The following is a 16,960-nucleotide window of genomic DNA, read 5'->3' as shown; positions in this document are numbered from 1 at the left end:
AATGAGGCTTGTGAGTAACTGTTTTTTCATAAAACTGACTCTTTCATCAGGTAAGCCTGACAGAATGAGCATAAATGCATGCTCTGCAAATGTGAAGAGAAGGAAAATTTGGAGTAATGTGTGCTTCTGTTAACTGTCTGGATATTAGTTACTACAACACCAAGAAAGTACATTTTGATTGTGTGCTGTGAGGGAAGCAACAATTCTGTACAACCCCAGTAAAAAAACAAGATTACATGCTCTGGTTTGTCAATTATATGGCATATTCTAGGAGCTTGGAAGAGCACAGAGCCAACTGAACCAAGAAGCCAAAAATAAAAGCCATATAACAATTTACAAGCAAAGCGCATCTACTTCCTCAGAAGGCTAAGGAAATTCAGCATGTCCCTGTTGACCTTCACCAATTCTTATAGATGCATCATAGGAAGCATACCAGCTGGATGCATTACAGTTTGGTATGGCAACTGCTCTGCCCAGGACTGCAAGAAATTGCAGAGTTGTGGACACAGCTCAGCACATCACGGAAACCAGCCACCCCTCCATGGACTCTGTCTACACTTCCTGCTGCCTTGGGAAAGCAGCCAGCATATACAAAAATCCCTTCCATCCTGGTTATTCTCTCTTCTTGCCCCTTCTGTTGGGCAGATGATACAAAAGTTTGAAAACGCGCACCACCAGGCTCAAGGACAGCTTCTATCCTGCTGTTACAAGACTTCTATAATATAGATGAACTCTTGACCTCACAATCTATCTCGTTGTGGGCCTTGCGCTTTATTGTCTACCTGCACTGCACTTTCTCTGTAACTGAAACACTATATGCTGCATTCTGTTATTGCGTTTCCCTTTGGACTACCTCAATGTGCTTATGTTCTGTATGGATGGCATGCAAAATAAAGTTTTTCACTGTATCTTGGTACATGTGACAACACTAAGCAAATTACCAATTACCAAGTTGTACATTGAAATATGAAGAGAATTTTATTCAAAAATGTATCGTGCATGCTTTCCAGCTTTGCTCTATAGTGATGCTATAGCAATAACATGAATGAAATGTGACCCTGGAGCCTGGTACTGAGCTAACAACATAGTGAAACTTGCTGGAAGCCAGTATGTTTCTTTGCTTCACTTCACAGTTAGAAAGTAGACACTCAGTTTATATTCAATGAGTTCACTGTAATTGTAAAACCAAAACTGCTGTCATGTCTTTGTTATAGGCTGGATAATAATTTTGTGCAGTGGAAACGATGTTCAACAGGTTGCCAGATCGTTATCTGTTCAACATGTGCAGAAAATTGAAATTCACTTCATATTGTGTAAATTCACCTTTCCAAGGAGGACAAATCGGTTTCTGTACTGCCAAATTTCCGGGTTAAAAAAAAGTTCCTGGTTCTCGTTTCCAGGTGCAATATCCTGTATTAAATTTGGAAAAAGATTCAGCAAACCTTTTGACCTGTTTTTTTGCAGTCTAGAATGACTTAACAAGCAGACTTAAAAAGCTATTAAATTTTTATGCTTACATAAAAAAAATTAATATGGTTTAGAAGGAGAAGGACAGCATCGACCAGCTTCATAGCAGAATTGAGGACCGACCAATGCCAGCCTACACCTTAGCTTTTATTTTATGCTTACACGCTCTTTCAGCTCCTTGCCTTCCCCTGATACACCATTGCATTGTTAGTCAACACATGAAACCATATATGATGGCCATTTTCAGTTTCTTACGGTGCCACTCATGTCTCGTCAGCCCTAATGTTTCCACTTTATGCATGGAACTTACTTCCTTAATGGTAATTGAGCTTGCTATTTCGCATTTTAGTGTGTCAGATGTTCACACTACAACTGAATTGCTTGTTTGCTATACAGCTTCAAACCATGGCACATCAAGCTGTCTGCTGCTACCCTGCAGGAACTACAGAATCCGATCCCATGTAATTCTGTTAATGTAATAATTTACATCAAGCTAAGGAAATGCAGTGGAGAGACCTTTTGGATGTCTTCTCAGCTACTTGGAATTAATGGGTAGTGATTCCTATGCTCGGCATGGGAATTTACTTGAGTTTGGTTAGGAAATGGTGAGTTTTAATTAGTAAGTATGTAAGTGCCAAAAATATAAATGCAGATGATCTCTTAAATGCCTTTTAGTGTTTTTATGTTGATTCACTGCAGTAAAGTCAGCTGAGCTTTCAGTGTGAACTATTACTTAAGGGTAAAGTAAGTTGCAGTTGAGAGCATGCAATTCTTTTCAGTTTGAGATTATGAATAATATGTTACATTGGAGTATTTCTGCTTTGAATATAATAAGATTTCACCAATATAGCAGTGAGGAAAGGAATATTTTACTGCATGTAATTTCAGTTTGTGTCCAAGTTTATCCATCTGTTTATGCCCTTTAAACCATACTTGTCATTCAGTAAGTCATAAAATTTGTGGTTCATGACCACGAAGCTAAATTATAAAGCTGAAGATTTATAAAAAGAAAGAAAAAAATTCTTTGAGAGTTAACAACTGAACTAATCTGGTATGGTTATCATGGTTGACTGATTTAAGTGAATTATCAAAGGAAGCGGAGAATATATGTTTCTGTAAATGGTTTGATGCATTTCAACCTAAAAGAATTGTTGAGTAAATATATATCAAAGGACTTCAGGCAGATGGATAGCAAAATTGCTTGAAGACTGAGAAGAAAAAGGGGGGAGAAAAAGTTTTAATACTAAAGAAATCCAGCGGTGGGGTGGGAATGCAAAACAAAAATTTCAAACCTGTGTAGAAGAGCAACCTTATTATAACAAATAATAACCAATTAATGGATAATGGAAAATGCCTAAATACTGTAATAAACACAAAAATAAAACATTTGGCTTGTATGCAAAAGGGAGAAAATCATCTAATGCAACAATTACCATCCTTTTGGTCTGTTCTAAGTCATAAGAGTTCATCAACAATGTAAGCTGGTAGATGTCACTCCCAATATCTTTACATTTGGTTTTGTGAAGACCGTTGGCCCTTGACCTCCTCACAGCATTGGTTCGAACATTTGGCAACATTGCTGAATCTCAGAGTAAGGTGCAAGTGATGTTGAGGCAGATCAGGATGCATATGGCATCAAGGGGCCATAGTAATGTTGAAGCTAATATATATATCAAGAAGAGACTCTTCCACTGGCTGGATCTTCACCTAATACACAGAAGATGGCTGTGGTTGTGCAGTCATCTTGCTACAAGAGTTCCTCAAGGCATTGTCCTGGGACTGGGTATTTTCAATTGTTACATGTCTTTTGCTGCACTGTGTTTAATGTCATTCATTAAAGATGAGGATAAAGGGAGCAAGCATGCAGTAATGCCATGATCTTCAGAGTCCCTTCTAAATAGAGTGTCATCGCAACCTAGATATGTAATGCAGTTACTTTGTTGTCACTGGGTCAAATTCCTGGAACTCCCTACATAAGTGTACTGACTGTACTTCCACTAAACTGAATCTAGCAGTTCCACCAGAAGGCTCGCCACCATCTTAAAGGCCTTTTGGGATTAACATTAAATGCCACCCTTGCAAACAGCACCCATGTCCTGCATATAAGTAACATTAAAATCCTTTGAGTGAAGGAAGAAAAAAGAGTGATAGAGAGCCATGGAATGCTGCAGCATTATGTCAAATCAAGAGGTTGCAGGTATGAGGATAAGTTTGAAAAATTCGAATAAAAGTGATGGAACATGGAAACTATTGCACTCAAGATTATTTGAGCATGTAGTGCTTTAGACCAAATACTTGTTTGTGGAATGTAGTATTTAAAAAGAAATTGGATTAGTGGTTGAAAATGCAGAATATAGAGTGAAGACCTTGACATAAAACAAACATGGTACTGTAAAGTCTGATTCTGATCGCTCCTTAATGAATCCAGAAGAGCATAACAATATTTTTAGTTTTTGTTTTGCAGTATTGAAAACTTGGCAAAGAAGAAGATAGTTTTATCTTTCAACAATATAATTTAGTGTCCGTATGACATATAGTGATGAAAATGAAATTTGTTTTTAGAATAACTGAAAAGTTGTATTGTCCATACACAATCTGCACTCAAGTGTTCATGTATCAGTTGCTTTATAATGCCAGTTCCCTTGTTAATGTTTAAGAAGTAGATTGAAGTTCTGCAGAATGAGTCACATGATGACAAAGGAATCTTTTAGTTAATACAAAGTAAACATTGTACAAAAATAAGGAAACAATTGGACAGACGTTCTTGAGGTTGTCTGAAGAACACTGTATAATTTGCTAGCTAAAATTAAAGCAGAAATATATGAAAGATTACTAACTAGCTGAAGATATTGTAAGCAGAGGACTGTGAGCAACATGCTTGTAACACATTATCAGAAAATGGCTACCCTTGTCCAAAACCTGTATAGCTTATGCCTTGTTGATAATGCATTTGTTCATTGAGCATTGAACCATGTAAACATGAAGGCTAAAATGTTTAGCTGTTGACAAGATAAATGGGTTTTGAAAAAGGTCAAAACCAATTCTTGTTAACAACTGAATCAAAAATGATTGAACAAATGGGTGTTTGGCTTTTTATTCTAGTTTAAATAGTTCACAAAAGGTCATTCCTTACTGGCGTGTATCTGAAGTCTTTGATAAATAAAAATTAGATAAGTATAGCAGACTCTGACTACTGCACCCTGATCAACTCAAAACTGTTTTTCGTATCCTGTGAATTAATTAAAAAATGATTTTAAAAATATACTTCCATGTACATTGCACTTGTACATATTTTAAAATTAATTTTGTTTATATCCGTTTGCCCCAAAAGGACCAACTTCTCATAGAAACTGGGTGGCTTAGTATGACTTGGTACATCTCAACATTAGCATGTCAATGGGTGGTGTGAGGGATCATGGATCTATGGAAAGAGAGAATTAAGCACTTGATTACCTGCAATATAAACTAGATTTACATGATCATTAATTTAGATAGATTAAATATTTATTAGTCACATGTACATCGAAACACACTGTGAAATGCGTCTTTTTGCGTTACTGCAAATGCGCTGGGGGCAGCCCGCAAGCGTCGCCGTGCTTCCGGCACCAACATAGCATGCCCACAACTTCCTAACCCGTACGTCTTTGGAACTTAGGAGGAAACCAGAGCACCCGGAGAAAACCCACGCAGTCACGGGGAGAACGTACAAGCTCCTTACAGACAGTGGTGGAATTGAACCTGGGTTGTTTTCACAAAATATTCTAAATTTCCTTTGATTTATATTTTACCTTGCAGAACATTTTCAAGATTCCACTGAATACCCTAAAATTGGACCATAGATACAATTTAAGCCCCTTTTCATATGCATAACTAAAGTTAGAACAAGGTCTGCATATTAAGACTGACACTTTGATGGCACAAATAATTCTGTGAAGCTTCTGGTTATATTTATTTGGCAGTTTGCCTTTGGGTTATAATTATTTAGCAACAAGACTTTTTAGCCAAATGAAGACGTTTTGGAGTTGTGGATTGGTATATAGTTTAGGCACAAGCATGTACTCTTAGACCTTGGCCATGATATTTTATTTATAAATTTTAGGCTAACGTGACTGGTGAAATCAAATTCCAAACATTATTTGGCTCCATTAGCTTGGGAGGGAATTACATTAATTTGGAAGGACCAGTAACTCCAGAAGAGATTGGACTAGCTAGGAAAAATGTATTTAACTAGTTGGAGCTGGGGAACTGCTGTTAAGTGTAGCAGAAAGTACCATGTATCAAAGTATGGATGATTTAGAGATTCATTTACACCATTGCATGTTTGGTAATAAAAAAGAGCAAGTCAGTTCTAGCTACATCGTCCAGCATAGTGAAGTAAGATGGCATCTACTTTTTCACTAAATTTAAATATTTGTAAATGAATAGATATTTACTTTCTCTACTTTCATTTTAATTTATTACTTTAGAAAATGGATCCATAGCATTGTGTTTCAATATGAAGTTTCCCTTTTCTGCTAATATTCCCAGCACAGATGAAGTAAAACTGCATTTCTATGTCATTGCGAATTGGTGGTTTTTGATTTTATTTACAAAATGATATTATTCCTGATGGTTCTGATAATTAGTTATATGTGGAAAATCACCTTTTTGAATCAATAGTTTTGTTGTGTAGATTGCTTCAAATGAGACAGAGAAGGTACATGTTGGTACAGCCACTCATTTGCAGAATGATCCCATAATTCACTTTCCAAGCTGGAATTTGTACTATTGTGGAAATGATGGGTGACCATTTGATTAAAAGCAGCGAAGTACTTCAAATATACGAGTTGAAACTAATTTAAACTGATTATTTGCCTTTGCTTTCATATTTTGTAGTCCAAAGAATGTGGCTAAGCATAGCAGGATGAGTAACATGCAATGAACTATATCTAAATTATCTGTACAATAAATCAAAAAACACAATTATAACTTTTTTTTAATCATAGAAAGATTATCAAAACCAAATGATAAGTAATCTAGACAGTATTCCTTTAAATTCCGCTAAGGCACTATTTAAATTGTCATATTGTGGATTCTGCAATATTGGGTATCTACTGTAACAAGCTAAATTACCTGACCCACTCCCAGGGCCTCAGGTTATTTCTGGGGCTTGTTGATCAGACTGCAGTCTTGCCTGTTTCTTTATTAGACCTTGTGAAGCAAACTAATCACATTCCTGGATTGGAGCAATGAACTCCACCTCACCACAGGATGTACATTCAGGGAAATTAGCTGTAGTTACTGAAGTAAAACACTTCACAGGCTTGATTTAATGCCATGATTATTTTTAATATGAAAAATGTTCTTTGTAGTTTCACCTGTCCCCCTCCAGAAACAAATGTCAGTTGACTTTTGTAAATTATTGTAAATATAACCTTCCTATAATTTTATCTGTATGTCTTCAAATTAGCTACAACTTTTTTGAACTTCATCCCACAAATTATCCATGACATGTTTTGAAATTCAATGAAACTGATGATTGTGGCATTAATTTAAAAAAAAATAGAAGCATAGAAATAGGAGAAGGTTAGATCATTCAGCCCTTCAAGAATACTCTGCCAATAAATAAGATCATGGTTGATCGTTTGTTTCAAATAAGCATGAAGACAGTGATAAAAGCCAGCTAGTTCCCTAATGTTCTTCAAAGGACTGGCCTGATAACTCTACCTTGTCTGTCTATGTATAATTCCAATTCAGCTCTATATGCTTAACTCTCATTCTCCTTGGGCAGTCAGGGCTGGAGAGCGAAATACTATCTTGAAAATTTTGTGCATACCCAAGAACAAAAAACAGCTCCCTACATTCAAGTGCTGAAGTTCTAATGTGAACGTTGTTAAAATAGCTGTGGCTACTGTTGCCCAGTAGAAGTGTTACCCAAAATAATTAGTTTGGGCCAATTGTAATCTGCATGAGAATACACATTAACTTCTGATTGCCTTAAAAACGGCAAAGTGCAGGTATTCATTAAAGGATGGATAAAACACAATAGATGCAAGACACCTCAAAATTATTTAAGCTTTCAATACACTGAATTATAACTAAGGTATTAAGGTAACTTTTCTTCCTTTTTTCTGTAAAATATTCGAAATAGCTGCATGATAACTGCTCAGTGCAATGTTTATCTTGATTGCCTGCTGAGATTTTTGCATTTGAACAATTTGCTGTTCAAAATGATGGAGATCATCAATGAATTAAGCTTTTAATAGTGTGTGTGATAGAAATACGACATGTACTTTCATACAGGTATCATAGGAGTTAGAGCAAAGCAGCTGTAGATGTTAGAAATCCAAAAAAAAAACCAGTTCTGGCAGTGCTCTGCAGGTCTGGTAGCATCTGTGGGGAGAGAAGCAGATCAAGAACCCTTCAGAACTGGAAAAGTGAGAAAACCAATGTGTTTCAATTTGCAGAGAAGGGAAAGTTGGAAAGTACAGAGGGAAAGTCTGATGGGTTTCAGTCCAAAGCAAACAGGGTAACAATTAACTTAAAACATGGTGGTCAATGACACAAGAAGAGAAAAGAAAGAAATTAAAACAAAAATTTACATTCATATCTTGGGGGGTGGGGTGGGAAGATTACCTGAAGTTACTAAATTCAGGATGGAGCCCTGAGGGCTGCACCATACACAGATAGAAAATGAGGTGCTGTCCCTTGAACTTGCTTTGGGGATTGTTGGAATGGGATTGGAATGGACAATTAAATTGATGGGCATTTGGAAGCTCAGGGTCACCCTTGTGACTGAATAGATATATTCTGCAAAATTATCACCTAAATTGGAAGAAGAGCAGGGTATTTTAGCAAGTAATTTAAATCTAATTTATTTCATGTTTTTTATATGTTTGAATTTTTTATGAAAATGTATTTTGAAGTATATAATGCAGATTATTACTTCGGTGTGTTATCAGTTTTCATTCATTTACCACATTAAAGCATGCATTTCATGAGGTTTTGACATGGATTTCAACTAATTTATGTTCAAAGCCAGGAAGGCCTTAAATTGCGTCCTTCTCCATGCAACTCTATTGTGGCTGCACACTGCTTCAGTTCACCCCTCAGCACATTGTTCTGGACCTTAAAGTGTGGACAACAGCTTGCTCTAGAATACCAATTTAGTGTGTTTCATTTGGTGCCCTTATTGTGGTCTCCTCTACGTTGGAGAAACCAATTGTGTATTGGGTGATTGCTTTGGAGAGCATCTCCATTCAATCCACAAGGGTGACTTAATATTACATTTATCAATTTGCCTTTCCCAACACTGAAAATCTTTTGAATGACTTTGCACATGGAATATGGTCTGGGTCCAGATCTTTCCTCATGTCCCTCTTCTCATTACTTTCCCAACTTTCTCATCTTCTTCATCCTCCCCAACCTACACTTCCCTGCCATCCAACTTATGTTCAAGTACAATATACTGATCATTCTCAGTTGCACTTTGACTTGTTTGCTATTTCAGTAGTTTGACCTTTAATTTTCCTTTGATCTTAGAAAATCTCACTTTAATTAACTTGCATCTATTTCAGGGGAAAGATTTTTAAATTATCCTTATGTGAAGCTGAGAAGGATGAACAGCTGTTAAATACAGATTTTTACCGATTCCATGATAATGTGGATTATAAGCTAGTGAATGTACATATTTTTAGTTCATGGTAAAATTACCTTTTAAGTATTCAGCATGGAAAGAATTGCCAAATGGTAACAAAAACAGTGTTTAAAAAAATTGTGTAGTTGACTTCTTAAAAGTTTTACTGTATTCTTAAAGCATTGTTATTAGTACAGTGATCTTCAGTACATTAAATGCACCATTACTTTTCCTGTTCCTTGTGCAGGTATAATAAAAACAGCAGACCTTCTGGACCACGAAACTATTTCACATTACTGGCTAACAGTCTACGCCACTGATCTTGGAGTTGTGTCTCTCTTCTCCTTCATCGAAGTGTATATTGCAGTTGGGGATGTTAATGATAATGCTCCACAGACATCTGAACCAGTTTATTACCCTGAAGTCATGGAGAACTCTCCCAAAGACGTGTCAGTTGTACAGATTGAAGCGTCCGACCCAGATTCCAGCTCAAGTGACAGGCTGAGCTATAAGATTACCAGTGGCAACCCACAAGGTTTCTTCATCATAAATCAGGAGACAGGTAAGTGTTAATATTGGATAGAACTGTCATGCCAGATCACTGAGATAACAAGTGTGCTGATTTAATGAAACATTTTAGAAATAGATGGGAACATGAAGAAACAATGGAAGCACTTCTCATTTAATGATGTACTTAAAGAGAGTTGGTATGTTTCTTTGTGATTATCAAATTATTGCGTCTGCTTCATGAATCATTTTTCTTCTTTTGTTTAAATCTCCTGGTTCTTACAGTATTTTCTCTTTATTCACCACATACAAAGCATTTTCCATTGATTTGTGGTTTCAATTCCATTACATTATGTAAAATTAAACTATCCTTCCATATTTCCCATAATTGTATCACTCCTCGCCCATCTAAATGATCTAAAAGAGGATTTACCAGATTATAAACATGATACAAAAAAATCTGCATTTCTTCCACTGGATCAAGGTCACAAGTTCATATGAATGTTCTCTTCCATGGCAACATGCCTGACTCAGTACTTACCAATTTCCACCAGATCAACGGAATGCAACATCTTGTGGCCACTCAGCCTCATTCCAATTTGCCATAAGCACTAATGTATGTCCTTTGGAGTCTAAATTTTACAATTTTCCTTTCCCTCAACTTTAATGTGTTTCTTTTTAAACCTGAGAACTTCAGTGGCCCTTCAAGTGTGGCATCTGAAATCAAAGTGGTGGGTAGGTATAGTAGCACTACTGGTTAAGTTATTAAATTAGTAGATTAAGCAGAGTTCTGGTTTAGGAACGCGTTCAGATTTCACCATGACAACTGGGGAATTTAAATTCTGATATCTAAGTAAATCTGGAATTCAAGCTTATCTCCGTAAGAGTGACCAAGAAACTATTAGATTGTCTGAAAACTCATCTGGATTATTTATATCCTTCAAAGAAAGAAATCTACCAGCCTCACCTGGTCTGGCCTGCATGTGATTCCAGACCCACTAATGTGAATGATATTGACTTTTTCATTAGTGCAGAAGCAATTAGACAAGGGGAACAAATGGCAGCTTTGGCAGCAATGTGCACATCACATGAATGAATAAAATTAAAATCTTAAGGAAGTCCTTTTTGTAAAATGTAAATAGAATCAGCATATAACAAAAGGACAAAAATTATTTCAATGTTCTAGCTTCAGTAAAGAAGATCAATACTTATGTATTCAGTTTGGTGCGTGTGTGCACATTGTATGTGTGTGAGAGAGATACATACACCACATTATTTATATGATCACTCCCACAGGAGATTTATTGGGATTGCTTATTAATGTGAAACCACAGTTAATTTTATTTTGGGATCTGGATTCTTGCTACTATGTTCTGTTAGGAAGGTGACCATCTCAGCAGCAAGCTTCCCAGCAACTCATTAATGCTGCTCCTGGGATATGGTAGTACTGTAATTTATATTGATAGACCAGTAATTTAAGAGACCAGGAGTAATCTGGAATTTGAGTGCAAATTGCACCACAGAAAAAGAATTTTAAGTAGAGTAAATGAAATCAAGAAATTTAAAAATGGATGGTATCAGTAGTGATGACATAAGAAAAAATAGATTGTTATCAAAAATCCAGTTTGTTCTCTGAAGTCTATTAGAACAGGAAATCCACTGTTCTTGCCTACTTGAGTCTAAACGTGACTCGAGCATAGCAATGTGACTGCATCTTAATTGCCACTTAGTTGTAGGAGTTCTACAAATTAAATGAGAATAAATAAACCTGCTGTCAACCTTATCACTAGATTTGCCAAAGGTGCACTCAGTTCTGTCAATTTTGCAGAGTCCTCTTTGTTAACATCTGTATATGTGCTAATATTGGGAGAGCTGTTGTGGAAGCTGTACAAGGAACTGACTGACATTGGTTACGCCCTCACAATGTACCTTTAAGCAGGTATCCTCGATTCATCCTTTACTGTTCCTGGGTCTGCTATCTCTCACCTGCAGGATTGATGCACACCCATTTGAGTGATAAGATAATGGTACGCAGTTGAGATGGGATGGCCTCAACATTGGTGCCAGAACCGCACCCCCACCATCCCCCCCCCCCCCCCCCCCACTGAAGACGCATGGAATCAAAGGTACATGAGCAAGTTAAAAGCTGATTAACTTCCTGCAGCCCTCTCTCAGCTGATGAATTGATAGTACTCCATGTTTAATGTCACTTGGAATAAGCACTGAGAGGATAGATTGTTACAGAATGTCTTGGAGTGGCCACTTACACAGCTAGAATCAGTTTGCTGAGTCCTGAGTCATATGGGAACTGAGGCAAGTGGTGAAGATACTAACAAGAGAGAAATAGCTACTAGGCAATCTGCTTGTCACAGATGCATCCGTCCATGACAATTTTGGCAGGAGTGGCCAACACAGTATCTTTGTAGCATGTCCCCAGAGGTCAGTGAAGAGGACTTTACAAGGTAGAACTATCATCATGCTTAGATGAACAGAATTGGAGCATGCATCTAGCAGGGAAAATCGGGAAAATGAGACACTTCAGAATATCAGTAGCAGCACAATCTTTACCCCATGTCCAAACATGTCACAACATCAACAAACTAGAGACCAACCCTGATTTAATGATGAATGTAAGCAAGCCTGCCTGGAGTAGCACAGGATGTGCTTAAATCTGGTGTAGTTTGTAAATTTGACATAATCTGGGTAGCATCCTGTAGAAGAAGCAAGCTATGGGCACAACTAAGTGAACTGTTAACTCATGAATCTGATCAAGGGTCTCCGATGCTGCTATGTTCAACCGTGAATGCTGGTGGACCATTAAGCAGGAGGAAGTAGTTCCATGGACATCCTCATCTTCAATAGGGATGAAGTTTGGCATTTGAGAACAAAACACAAGGATGAAACATTTGCAACTGTCTTCAGATAGAAGTGCAAATTAGATTTCTGATGTCTTCTATAGGGATGTTTTCTGTAATCCCTGGCATTACAGAAGACATCCCTACAGCCAATACAAATCACTCCACAGTGGGTTGGAAGTGACCAAGCTATAGTCCTGCAGATGTGGTCCACAACTAGTTGGATTTTTAGCCAAGTTATTCCAATACAGCTACAATACTGACATCTACCCAATCATGTTGACAATTGTGTAAGAATATCCTGCTCACAAAAAGCAATACAAATCCAATCAAGGGAATCAGTGTCTCGATAGTATGCAGTAAGAGGATGCAAGATGTCATCAACTCTGTTATCATGTTGAACTTCCTCATCCATAATTTGCTTGCTCATGGACAGTTTAGGTTCCCCAAGACCACTAGACTCCAAGGGTCATTGGTGCTTTAGTCTGACCATGGTCAATGGAGCTGAATTGCAAAGGTGAGAGGGACTGAACTTGACAGGAACCTAATTCAAATAAAAGTTATTGAAAATCAAGGTTGGGTGGGATCCAAGGGGAGCTCTCTATTGGCTGGAGTCAAATCTCACACAGAAAAAGATTGTTGTTGGAAGCCAGACATTCAAGTTCCATGGCATTGCTCCAGGATTATTTTCAACCATCATTATCTGTCTCAACAATGATCATCCCTATATCACAGATTCCTAAACTAGGGTGTTCATTGATTACACAGTGTTTACTTTCATTAATCCCAGATTAGGAAGCAGTTTGTACCCACTTGCATGAAAGATCTACACAACATTTAAGTTTGATAAATGATAAATAATGTGCATGCTGCCAAGTGTAGGTTAGATAGTAGATATTCTGCAGAGTGACTCATCTCCCAACTTCGCAATGGTTTTCCACCATCCATAAAACAAAGGTCAGGAGTCTGATTTGAATTTTTTCCATTTGCCTGGATGGCTACAGTTTCAGTAACATTAAAGAAGCTTAACCCACACCTAGGGCTAAATTGCTTGCTAGATTACCAATCAGTTTCCACCTTAAGCATTCAGTAATTTTCTTCCTTCCCTCCTCCTAAAACAAAATACAGTGATTCAAGCAACTTTCCAAGTCTTCTTCTAAAGTATCTCCCAAAACCACAAGTTTTACCATGGCAGGGAAAGCAGGCACATGAAAACAGCTCTATTCCAAAGTTCCCCTCCATGTCACACACCATCTTAACATGGAAATATATTGCAATTCCTTTATCATTGCTGAATTAAATCGTAGAGCTCAACAGCTCCTGCGAATACACCGTTCCTACAAGAAGTGCAGTTTAAGAATGTGACTTTTCAGGGGCAGTTAAGTCTTGGCAATAAATGCTGGCCAGTGATGCCCACAAGTCTGCATTAAATTTCAAAGCGTGAGATTGCTTGATTCCATAAGGTATTCTGCCAGTTTATTTCCTCCATAATTGATGTGCTTAGCTTTGTCTGGTAACGTTGCTCAATATGCATTTCTGAGGCATGGGTGTTGTGCTTGAAAGGGATTTTGGCATTTCAAAAATAAATTAACACAATGAAATTTTAATTAGGTTCTGCAATAGATCAAAACTATTTTAAATTTGCTGTTTGTTGATAATGTGAGTTTGGAATGTAGCATATTAATTACAATTACTGTTTTGGTGGGCTTGGTACTGTAGGCAGTGGAGCTGTAACTACAATTTTAATGTTCGTGAAATTAACATTGTTGGGGTAAATATTAGAAACCTGCACTAACTAGTCAAGAAATGTTTTTCCCTCTTTTTGTGTTAACTGCTTATTAAGTGTTTTAACTTGGGCCTCAAATGCCATAATCCCCCTTCTGAACTATCACTAAAGTTCTTTTGTTTGTTTTTTTAATGTTTCTTTTCCATTGATGTGTAAATACAAAACACCCTAGGTAAGAAAAGAGATGACTAGTTTTAGTCATAGAGTCACACAGCATGGAAACATGGCACACCATGTTTGTGCATTTATAGTAAGCCTATACTAATCCCAATTTGTTCACCCCACATCCACCCCCCCCCCCCCCCCCCCCCAAGATTCTACCACTCACCTACACACCAGGGACAATTTACAGTGGCCACTTTGCCCCTTAACCCATACGTCTTTGGGAGGAAACAGAGCACTCGGAGGAAACCCACAAGTCCGATATCATCAATATAATTCTGTTTCAAACGGTGGAATTTTGGGATATTTCCTTTCTTTTGGAACTATGTTAATAGCCTTTTCAATTTTACATCTGAGCTGTTAAACTACTATAAACTTTGATTTTTTTTTCTTCTTTCTCTGAAGTCTCCATCAATGATGTACATCAGGAAGAGAAGTAATTTGCATATAGACACCCAGGAGCCACAACTGTTTGTTACCACCACCTGCTTTTTGACTAAAGCAATTTTGTGTGCATGCTATCACTACCCTCTAATCGCATGAGCATATTCTGCAAGCAGGTAGTGTGTTGGAGCTTGGAGTATGTATCAGAACTGCATTCATTTGAAATGGAAGATTGGTTCTGTATGATACCAAAAATTTTTTTTGTCTTGAAATATCAGTTTTGACTGGAGCAGTTGGGGGTTGCATTTTCTTGGCTGTGCTATTTAAGAAACAACTTTCAATACTGTCAAGCAGGGAAAGCTTTTAGGTTCTGATCCTTCGAACAATCACATGAAGTGTTCCAATGATTTTATTGTCTATTAATTTAAAAGCATGAGGCATTTTTGCCTATCTTGCCCATCATTGGGCTCAGGTGAGATTCTTAGACCACATACTCTACTACCCTTATGTCTCACTGTTGTCGCAAATGTTGTGTCAATAATGGTCAGGTATTCGGAAACAGATCAAATATTTTAATTATTTAAAGCTTAAAAATATTACCAGGCTTGTCATTTAAATGTTAGTGAAAAATATTAACTAAATGTAAGCAATATAAAAGCACCAACTGCCCAAAGTTATCTTTTCAATCAAAGTGATGATCTCAAGCAGGCTGGCATAAAGTTCATTCAGTCCTGCAACCTGGGACCTGACCCTGAACTCTATGGCAAGTCCAGTGGCCAAGTGGGAAGTTGGCCATACCAACATCTGACCCCCAATGTGTTAATGTGGAAGTCCGAGGCGATCTGACGATAAGGAATACCTCAGGGGCCACCAGAAAAAGACGAGTACTCTTTGGGCTGTTATCTGCAATCATTACTTTCCCATAGCTGATATATTTAGATGTGGTTAGATTCTTTACAAAATCAAAGTAATAGTTATATAGCTGACAGTTTTAGATGTTACAAATCATCAGCATGAAACATTGTTATAGCCGTATGTAATTTTACTATATCTACTAACTAGATATTAAGTTACATATTTTTATGAAATTAAACTGTATATGGCTAAAGCAACTTGAATTCTTTTGTGCACTTCTTCCCCTCTCCCTGACATCGGCACACACTATAAACATAAATATATATAATAAATACATCTCTTTCTCAGTCTCTCTTATTTATTTATTTATTTATTTATTTATTCATTCATTCATTCATTAAATAAAAAGCGCACACACACACACACACACACAAAAGTGGATTATTGAAAATATTTCTGGAAATATTGGTTTCTTAAAAGACTTCAAGCTACTTGGTATTTTTCAATTCCACTTGGTTATATCATCAATTAAGATCATAAAACCACTTCAGGGCTCATCACATGCATTCCAGGTTTTGATGGATACCTTAATTTCTCAGCCATGTGGACTCGACTGGCCTGAATTGAGGAAACTGAATTTACTGTTTAGAAATCTGTGGAGAGAACAAATATGGGTGGTCTCCAAAACCTTTTGTTGGTTTTCCTTTCAATAAAAAAAATCCCAAATTCAGTCTGTTCATTGTGGTTTCTTTGATGCCTGCAGTAAATTTATGTGAATGTTTTTTTGGGAGGCCAAGGTCACGGAAATTAGAGGAAAAACAGCATTAATTGCAGTTGGCTATTTCAAAATACTCCAAACCAAATCATAAAAGGAACTTCTGTTCATTTTTTGTTATTTCTCCCATTCTTCTCTGATAGATCTGTCACTATTTAGGTGCAAGTCAAGCCCTGTGAATTAATATAATACTGAACTTCCCAGGACTTGTCACTCTGACTTGATGTCAATGACGTCACGCATTGTCCACACACTCAATCCACTGGAATCGGTAAACTGAACAGAGGACTGGTATTAGGCTAATACTTTTCAGCATCCTTATGCCAAGCTCAGTTAACTCAAAATTGAGGATGAAACCTAGAAAATTTGTACTCACCTGGTCCAACATCACCCACAGCAACACCTTTGCCCAGGCGATATTCACAATAGATTACCTCTTAGTGTTCCAGATGATGGGTATTTAAATAGGAAAATTAACATCCAGTTCATGAATTTTCATTTGTAGATTTTAAGGACCAACAGTCATCAGATGTGGTGTCTGATTTCCCAGTAGG

General features: G+C 37.2%; 1 protein-coding gene across 8 annotated transcripts in view; it reads left to right on the top strand.

Annotated features, from left to right (window-relative positions):
* The window catches only part of fat1a (FAT atypical cadherin 1a), a 158,473-nt gene that overhangs the window by 37,356 nt on the left and 104,157 nt on the right, over positions 1–16,960 (top strand). For 7 of the 8 annotated variants that reach the window (XM_052035519.1, XM_052035490.1, XM_052035499.1 and 4 more), the window contains exon 3: positions 9,330–9,644. In XM_052035519.1, the coding sequence (XP_051891479.1) occupies positions 9,330–9,644 (315 nt within the window). Of the gene's footprint in view, positions 1–9,329; positions 9,645–14,797; positions 15,875–16,960 lie in introns of those variants that run through there. The other variant, XM_052035528.1, reaches the window with a different exon arrangement.

Source organism: Pristis pectinata, chromosome 2 (genome assembly GCF_009764475.1).
Source record: "Pristis pectinata isolate sPriPec2 chromosome 2, sPriPec2.1.pri, whole genome shotgun sequence".
In the NCBI taxonomy this organism is placed as follows: Eukaryota; Metazoa; Chordata; class Chondrichthyes; order Rhinopristiformes; family Pristidae; genus Pristis; species Pristis pectinata.
Note: the sequence above shows the minus strand (reverse complement) of the source record. Positions and strands in the feature narration are given on the sequence as shown.